The following is an 8,880-nucleotide window of genomic DNA, read 5'->3' on the forward strand; positions in this document are numbered from 1 at the left end:
TACCTATGCAGCAAAGATGTTCCTCATCTAGAAAATACGCTGCACCTCACGCACACTGACCAAGGGGAGCTACTCAGCGAAAACACACATGGTGCAGACGGGGTTCTCTCGCCTTCAGAGAACCTCCCTTGGGGTTGACCTGAACCCTCCTGCTCCCTGCTTTCTGCCTTTACCCGATTGCTCAGTCCTGCTCTCCAAGACCTACTGCCCAAGAGGACTCCCAAAGACCGCAAAAGAACCTACTAGAAACTCAAGTCACAAACCGACGCCACCAAGAGGCTATTCTCAGTCAAGGAAAGCAATGGGGACACACAGGACAGATGGAACACACCGGAAGATGGCAGATGAGCTGCACAAGGGAAAGTAGGAGCACTTGGGACCAACGTGGGGCAGGGGGTAGCCCAGGACAAACACTCAAGAGTTGGGATGGCCAGCCTCATTGTTCCAGGAAGCAAAGCCCCTAGCAGGTTGGCTGGCTGGATCTGGAGACCAGCAAGATCCCAGACACAAAGCCTGGCTTGGTGCCCCATGGTGGCTCTGCAAGGTATACAAGATGCTGCCCAGCCTTCAGACATCTGTGGCTCCCTGACGAGAGGGAGGGAGCCCAGCAGAGTGGACAGGAAAGCAGCGCTCACTCACCCTAGCTGCTCCAATTCCCAGGCAGACCTCCACCACTGAACTCTTTGCCACTCGGCACACAAATCAAGGGGAGAACTGCCAGGGCGAGAACATTCCATGTCCGCCTACCTCACCACCCCCAGCAACTCCTGCCCCAGGACAAGAACAGGCCCGGGTCTCACTCACACTCCCTGCCTGCCTCCCCTCTCTCTCAGCCTAGGAATAAAGATAAAGGCAACCTCCACCCCTCACCCCCACAGCACCTTGATTCACTTAGAAATAAACTTCAATAGCAGAGAGGGCAAAAAGGAGAGCAGAGCACGGTGGAGGCACTCGATGATTCCACCCCTTTACTGTGCCTTGTGGACGTGACTCCACGCAGGCCGCGCTCCTCGGGACGGCAGCTGCCCAGAAAGAGCTTCCACCATGTGACACTGTTTAGACTTTTTAAATGTGTGGCCCAACCGCTTGCCAGTTAAGAATTACAGCAAATGATTCTATTTGTAATATCTAACCTTCCCACTGCCTCCCCCCAAAAAAACTGTACATGAGTTTACAAACATATTAACATATAAATAATGAGAAGCGTCCTGGTGGGAGCCTCCCCAGCCGTCTCTGCTTGGAGATGAACACTGAGGGGAACGCCGTGCCCACACGAGGTGCCCGTGGCGAGGGGGCCTCTGTGGCAGTTGCCGTGGGTGCACTTCGCTGCCTTCTTCAGCACCTCTGGGTCAACCACCAGTCTGTGTCTGCTACGCCCAAGGTAGGTCCGGAAGCCCGGTCATCGCTCTGGCTCAAGCTCGTGCTGGAAGGGGCGCTTCTTCTCTCGACAGTGCTTCTTGTGGGCGGGCCAGTCCTTCTGCTGGCACTGGGAGCCGCAGTACCGGGCCACCTGGCAACGCCCGCAAATGTTGAACTCCCGGAGCTGAAAGAACACACAGGACAACCATGGCTTCACGGTCACGCCGGGGAATTGGTTGTGGGGCAGGTACTACGCTGCAATCAGAAAGGACCCGGCAAGCCCATACACTGAAGCCGGCAGGCACAGCGGCTGCGGCGGAGAGGTGCGCGAGAGGCCCGCAGGGGCCGGGGCAGCGGGGTACGGAGCAACCCGGAGCTGGCACTCACTGCAGCACCTGTACCTGCTTCTCAATCATCGTGCAGGGAGGGTAATGGCACTCGTAGTAGGTGCAGGAATTCTCCTCCTCTTCCACCACGTCCCCGTTGGCGTTATAGTACCGGGTCACGTTCAGGACAGGAAACTGCTCTTCTATGGGGTCTGTGGGAAGCTGCTGAATCGCCAGCCAGTATAAGCTTTGCTCCCTTAAAAGGAGAAGCATATGCTTCAGTATACTCCAGCCGGACACAGTCAACACAGGGACATGACAATGACCTGACTGCAGACAGATAGCTGGTTTCTCCTGCTCAGCGTATCTCTGCCCCAGTTTTTGTTAGGACAACTTGACTCTTCTTTGGCCTGCCCCCGCCATGCGGCAGGGCTTACCTGTATGGGATGCCAAGTATTTAGCATGTCTAAGCAGGGCTATGTCTGCCTGCCTCTTAGATTTCCCAAAACCGGGGACTGTTGGGCACACGGCAGGCACAAAGAGCGTGCGGCCTCAGTACAGGGACCTGGCCAAGCCTGGCCACCTGTGCAAAGCCAGGCGGTCCTTCTCCCTGCTCATGGACCCAGAGGCACCTACTTCTGCCCCTGCTGGTCCACCTCTCCTTCAATACTGTGAGCCGCTCTAAGTCTTCCTAAACACCAGAAGCTTGCAACTGAAGAATCCTACCTGCTGCTAGAACTGAGGCACCCTAACAGGCCCTAGGGGGAGCGCAGGCTGGGCAGGGCCGGTGAAGGCGCTCAGCAGCCCCCCCTGCTGCTGGGCTGCAAAGGTGCCACCACCTGTACTTCGAGAGCAAAGCAGCAGGTTAGCACCCCCTTCAACCTACCACCCTCTGTGGGGCCAGGCCTGGAGGACCTGGGCTAAATAGGGGAAGGGTCACCTTTACCTAATACCATATACGAAAATTATCTCAAAATGGATCAAAGACCTAAACGTAAACAAACCTAACCTAAACAACTCAAGGCTCCATCAATGCACAAATGGGTACGATGTGGTACATAACCATAATGTAATATTATCCAAAACACATAGGACACCAGGACAGAAATCCTGGGGCACCTGGGTGGCTCAGTCGGTTAAGCATCTGACTTTGGCTCAGGTCATGATCTCATGGTCAGTGAGTTCAAGCCCCGCGTCGGGCTCTGTGCTGAGGGCTCGAAGCCTGGAGCCTGCTTTGGATTCTGTCTCCCTCTCTCTCTGCCCCTCCCCAGCTCACGCTCCGTTCTGTCTCTCAAAAATGAATAAACATTAAAAAAAAAAAAAAGACGAAATCCCAACACAGGCTACATCACGGATAAACCTTGAGGACACTGTGCTAAGTCTGTCACAAAAAGATAAATCCTGTAGGATCCACTCACAGGAAGCCCTGGAAGATTCAGATCCAAAGACACAGAGTAGGAAGGTGGAGGCTGGGGGGGAATCAGTGTCTAATGGGGAAGTTCTGGAGATGGATGGTGGGGATGGTTGCACAACTAAGTGGATGTATTGGATGCTACTAAACTGAACGTTCAAAAATGGCTGAGAGAGCAAACACTGTATGTATTTTACCACAATAAGAAAGGTTTTTTAAAAGGAAAAAAAAAAAAAGGGACGTGTCAGGACGTAGGAGGGTGCTGGCTGCCTTCTGAGCCCTTCAAGGAAGTCCTACACGACACAGGCAAGTTTCAATCCCAGTCGGCTCTTAGAAGCAGAAAGGGAGGAAAACACACCTTGACAGAGAGGCCCTTCCCCCCCCTTGGATGAGCCGCCTTTGTGGCCCCACACTGAAGGAAAGCAAGACAGGAGGTGCAGGCCTGGGAGAAGCCATGACGCCACGTTCCCTGCTTCACAAAGAGGGGGATTCCCACCACAAGGACCTGCAGAGTGCAGACCACATAATGCCCAGGCCAGCTGGTATTTCAGGCCACACTCAGGCTGGCTCCGACCCACGACAAGTAAAGGGAGAGTCTGAATCCCTAGCTGACAAACTAAGGATGGTCCCACTTGATTAGTTCCTGGGATGACACAAAGGACAGAACCTCAAGAACACAGCCTGTCCTGGGCCTCATGGGAATGGCCTAGAGGAGAACGGGGCAGGCAGGCCACGACCCAGCAGAGACCACTGGGCAGGGTGGCCTGTGATGGAATGGATCCTTTTCCAAACAGGTGTTCTCAATTGTGGTTATCTTATGATCATAAAGAGTGTTCAGATGAAGAAATGTAACAACCTTCAGCCACAGGCTGGCCAAACCATGAGTCACACAGAGGCCTAGAGTAACGATTGATAGCGATAGCAGGAGCAGATCCGCTGCGGGTGAAGGGGTGGGCAGCCCCTTCCAGGTCTCCAGTGAGCAGAAGGAAACCTGTCTGGTGTTGGGGGAGGCGGGGCCGCTCCCGGTGTCCACACTGGATGAGCATCCGTGTTGGACAACCCAGGGGGAAATCTACAGACACTGATACGCCTGCTGAGCTGCCCTTACCCTTCTGTTGCTAATCCCTAACTTCACATTCATTTTGTTTGATGAAAGAGCCTTCCCAGAGGCCCAAGGACGTGCACAAACCCCAGAGAGCCCCAGTGAGCCCACAGATAACGCACACGTGGCCAGGAACACCCTGGCTAATTTCAGCTCCTACCTTCCATTCTGCTGGTTCCCCAGCTCTTCCCAAGGCCTCCATGAAGCTCACACCCAGACTGCTCTTGGGGCCATGGGAATTGCCTCAGAGCATCTTACTCGCCCAAGGGGGACACCTGCAGTAGCCTGAGCAGCACTGTTGTCAGGACCATGCAGAGGCAGAGACTGAGCAGCAGAGCCCCCAAACCACACTCTCTTGCTTCTTTTAAGCCACTGCTTAGGTGTTTAGCCAAAGAGCATGACAGAAAGATGCACATGTGTGTGTACAGGAGGCATCCCCAGATAAAGATGTCCAAGTTTTCTCAGAGACACAAAGGAGAAGTCCTGCCCATGAGCAGGCATCCAGCCCAGACAGCTCTTCTCCCCACTAGAGCCAATCATTAGAAGGGGCGCCTGAGTGGCTCATTCAATTGAGTGTCCAACTTTAGCTCCGGTCATGATCTCACGGTTTGTGAGTTCGAGCCCCACATCAGGCTCTGTGCTGACAGCTCACAGGATTCTGTGTCTACTTCCTTCTCTGCCCCTTACCCTACTTGTGCTATGTCTCTCTCTCTCTCTCTCTCTCTCAGAAACAAACAAACATTTAAAAAAAAAAAAAATTATCAAAATGGTATCCCAACCCCGTGAAGAAAACAAGAGGGAAAACTTTGAGGGAAAATAACCAAGGTCTCCACTCCCACAGAAGCATCAGATCAGAGTGGAGACACGGGCCCCTCTTAGTAACAAGAGCCTGAAGGAGGACCTTCCATGAGGCACCTCTGCCGGCTCCCCCGGCCCCGAGAAGCCCCACCTTTGTTTGCTGGATGTCTCTTCGGCTTTGGGCCGCCAGCCCCACGGCACCAGCTGCAGGTTGTCCAGGCGATTGTCTACAGTCACAGCATTGAGGTGTACCACCTGAAACCCAGGAGCAATGCCTCCCCTGTGCCGCTCCCTGGAAAACAAGGCGTCTCCCTCAATCAGCCTCCTCTGGCCTTCCCAAATACTTCCGCCCTATGATCTGAACTGGCCCCTCATCACGCTGATGGGGACAATTAGGAACGAGGGTGTCGAGAGGAATCTAAGCGTGTCGGTCCGTGGCCAAACAAGATAGACCGTGTTGACAGTCCAGCCCCTTGACAGAACCCCAACCATCAAACACAATCTAGAGACTTCCCCATCAGAGTAGTCCCAGGCACTGTGGGACTACACCATGCACACCAAGGAGAGGCAGTCCTTTCCTCACATCCCACCGACAGGCTCAGCGAGAGCCCAGTGGAGGGAGCAGACCCCACCCTACCCCAGAGGAGGCTGTGTCTGGAGCAAGTACGAGCAAAAAATGCGCTTTTAGGCTGCTCTATTAGTGATACAATATGCGAATGAGCCATTCCTCTGAGTTAATGGCAATGACCCAAAGGTAACTAAGAGGGTGCGGGAGCACGACTCAGGGAAAGCATCTTCTGTCAATGCGGGCAGGTGTCTCTGCAGGCTCTATGTGCGCATCAGGGCTCATGCGGTACCCAAATAGAAAATAAGCAGTTTGAAGACACCTACCACAGCAGCTCGTGAAGGAGCCTTCCTGACCCTCTTCCCCGGTTTTTGTCAAAGGCATATGCAAATATCTTAGCACCATTTCCATCTGCATCTACTTCCATCCGGGCCTGAGAAGGAGCAAAGAGAAGGTCTGTTAAAAAGTTTCTGATTCTTAGCTACATTGGAAATCCCTCTTAAAGAAATTAAGTGAAAGGGGCGCCTGGGTGGCTTAGTCGGTTAAGCATCCGACTTTGGCTCAGGTTATGATCTCATGGTTCATGGGTTCAGGCCCCACGTCGGGCTCTGTGCTGACAGCTCAGAGCCTGGAGCCTGCTTTGGATTCTGTGTCTCCTTCTCTCTCTGCCCCTCCCCCGCTCATGCACTGTTTCTCTCTCTCTCTTTCAAAAATAAACGTTAAAAAAAATTAAAAAGAAAAAAAAAGAAAGAAAAATTAAGTGAAACAAACAAACCAGGATACATATATGGGGCCTGTTTCTGGGACCCAGAGCTCTGCAGAGACTTCCAGATGTGAGAAATCAGCCCTGTATCCCAGCAATAACTCACTTACAAACCACTCTGTAAAACACTGTGAACACAGAGAAATAAATTCTCCCACTTTTAGAAAAAGCCCACAATTCAGTAAGAAAAACAAAGCCTCGGACAAGTAACTACAGTTCATCCTTGAGGTAAGCCCCACACAGCTGAAAATCCACGTGTAACTTTTAACTTCTCAGTACTTAACTACTAATAGCCTGCTGCTGACCAGAAACCTTAACAATAACAGACGAGTATCAAATATTTTTGTATGTTGGGGCGCCTGGGTGGCGCAGTCGGTTAAGCGTCCGACTTCAGCCAGGTCACGATCTCGCGGTCCGTGAGTTCGAGCCCCGCATCAGGCTCTGGGCGGATGGCTCGGAGCCTGGAGCCTGTTTCCGATTCTGTGTCTCCCTCTCTCTCTGCCCCTCCCCCGTTCATGCTCTGTCTCTCTCTGTCCCAAAAATAAAAAAAATAAAATAAAAAAAAAATTTTTGTATGTTACATGTGTTATATGATATATTCTTACAATAAAGTAAAGTTAGAAAGAAGAACACGTTTTCAAGAAAGTCTTAGGGAGGGGCGCCTGGGTGGTTCAGTCAGTTGAGCGTCTGACTTTGGCTCAGGTCGTGGTCTTGAGGTTCGTGAGATCAAGCCCCTCATCAGGCTTGCTGCGGTCAGTGCAGAGCCTGCTTCAGATCCTCTGTCTCCCTCTCTCTGTCCCTCCCCCACTCATACCGGTGCCCATGCTCCCTCTCTCAAAAATGAAAAGTAAACATTCAAAAAAATAAATAAGAAAGTCACAAGGAAAAAAATACATTTACGGTACTGGACTATGTTTATCAAAGAAAGGACCCATGTATAAGTAACCTGTGCAGTTCAAAGCCATGTTGTCCAACGGTCATCTGTGCTATAAAAGCATGAAAGGCTGAAATAAAAGTGTAGTGGGTCCACAGACTCCTGGAGGAATTCTGACGGGGAGGAGCTGGTAGGTGAGGACTGGCTCATCCAGTGGAGAACTGCGGAAGGCAAGGGAGCTCAGGGAGAGGGAGAGTAGAGAGCACCAGGGCACAGAGGGACAGTGGGGCCAAGGCCAGAGGAAAGGTGGGGTGGCAGTGCACAGCCTCCTCATAAGGACCCAAGGCTTGTCCAATTGAACACTCAAGCACAAGCATGACACAATTCGATGTGTTTTCAGGAAGAGCCAGCAACCGGAGTAGAAGTGGGGGGAAGACCAGTATCACAGAGGTGGTAGGGGTTCCACTGGGCAGCCAAAGCCAGGCTGCCCTCACAGAGGATAAAACCCATCCCTCACGACCCTCCCCAGGCAGTGACTGAAAGTAGGGGAGCAAAGGAATAGCCATCCTTACCTCAAAGGAGTAGCCCTCCACCAGTGGGATATCTTGCTCATCTATCAGTGTGTACTTGGTCTGGAAATCAACCATGTTTCAAAACGTTACATTCAGGGTCTCAATAAAGGATCAGTAACAGGCAGCAACAGCTCCTTCAAGCTAAATGAGGCCTGCAGGTGAGGGGCATAGGCAGCCCACCCAGAACGGCAGGTGGTTATGACCCACTCAAGGCTACCAGAGGAGCAGGTATCAGGCTTCATTCCTACGTGCCACTGAACTGGCTAAGCTCTAAGCTGTTTTAACAGGTCAACAGACCTAACCCGAGACAGGGGCTTCCTCAGAATACAGGAAAGGACCGGGTTTGAAGCAGAACATCCAGAAAATTTCAATTAATGTTTACTTAAGATGGGTGGTCGTTACACAGGTGCTCACTAAACTGTTTTTTAACTTTCTGTCTGAAATGTTCCAAATGAAAGTTTTAAGAGATGATATTAACGCAACCAGTCACTGAGTTGGAAATGGTCTGGGAGCTGACGGGGAGCCCACCCTTCCCTTAGGTAAAAAGCCACATCGCTCCAAAGCCACATCGCTCCTGCAGGAAAGGCAAGAAACAGTCCCCCAAACGGACTAGTCTCACTCTTGCTTGGAAAGCCTTTTTCTAGGATCTAAGTCGGTTTTACCTTCATCTGACTGCCTCTGCTCCTCTCTCCCACCAGAAGCTTCCGCCGCTGGTGATGGGAACAGGGTTCCCATCCCGGGTAAGGTCCGTGGCTGGTGCAGCTGCACGGCCGGCCGGCTCCTGGAAACAGCCAAGCCTCAATGCCCACAGGTGCCAGGAAGCCCCAGCCTCGAACACGCGGAGGGCGGGGCCAGGTAAGGGAGAGAAGCAGAGGGAGGCCCTGCTCTGGGAGGCCCACTGAGGCTGGTCCAGACACGGCCACCGCCGGCAGCGTGAAAACCTGCGCGAAGCTCCACCACGGACCGGCAGGCACCGAGACCCAGACCGTCTTGCCACCGAGCGAGCGGGCCGCCTCGGAAGGGCGCTGCGCTGCCCGCGGCCACCAGCCCCCTCCTGCCCCGCGGGGACACGCCGCCAGCCCGCCCGCCAGGCCCCGCAGCCCCCAGACC

At 52.9% G+C, this 8,880-nt stretch overlaps 1 protein-coding gene across 1 annotated transcript; it reads right to left on the reverse strand.

Annotated features, from left to right (window-relative positions):
* Positions 1-953: 953 nt before the first annotated feature.
* Positions 954-8,850, reverse strand: ZMYND19 (zinc finger MYND-type containing 19). The gene is made up of 6 exons (XM_040460225.1): positions 8,433-8,850; positions 7,771-7,830; positions 5,888-5,994; positions 5,148-5,288; positions 1,761-1,941; positions 954-1,543 (listed from the first exon to the last, which is right to left on the reverse strand). The coding sequence occupies exons 1-6, from the start codon at positions 8,436-8,438 to the stop codon at positions 1,400-1,402; spliced, it is 639 nt and encodes a 212-aa protein (XP_040316159.1). The 5' UTR covers positions 8,439-8,850; the 3' UTR covers positions 954-1,399.
* Positions 8,851-8,880: the final 30 nt, after the last annotated feature.

Source organism: Herpailurus yagouaroundi, unplaced genomic scaffold (assembly GCF_014898765.1).
Source record: "Herpailurus yagouaroundi ecotype Mexico unplaced genomic scaffold, PumYag 249, whole genome shotgun sequence".
In the NCBI taxonomy this organism is placed as follows: Eukaryota; Metazoa; Chordata; class Mammalia; order Carnivora; family Felidae; genus Herpailurus; species Herpailurus yagouaroundi.

Excerpts from the sequence above, each read along its gene's own strand:
- ZMYND19 (XM_040460225.1), bottom strand. Across the intron at positions 5,995-7,770 it reads TGGAGGGCTACTCCTTTGAG|GCCCGGATGGAAGTAGATGC; the intron begins GTAAGGATGGCT and ends GCTCCTTCTCAG. Across the intron at positions 1,544-1,760 it reads GCACGATGATTGAGAAGCAG|CTCCGGGAGTTCAACATTTG; the intron begins GTACAGGTGCTG and ends GTGTTCTTTCAG.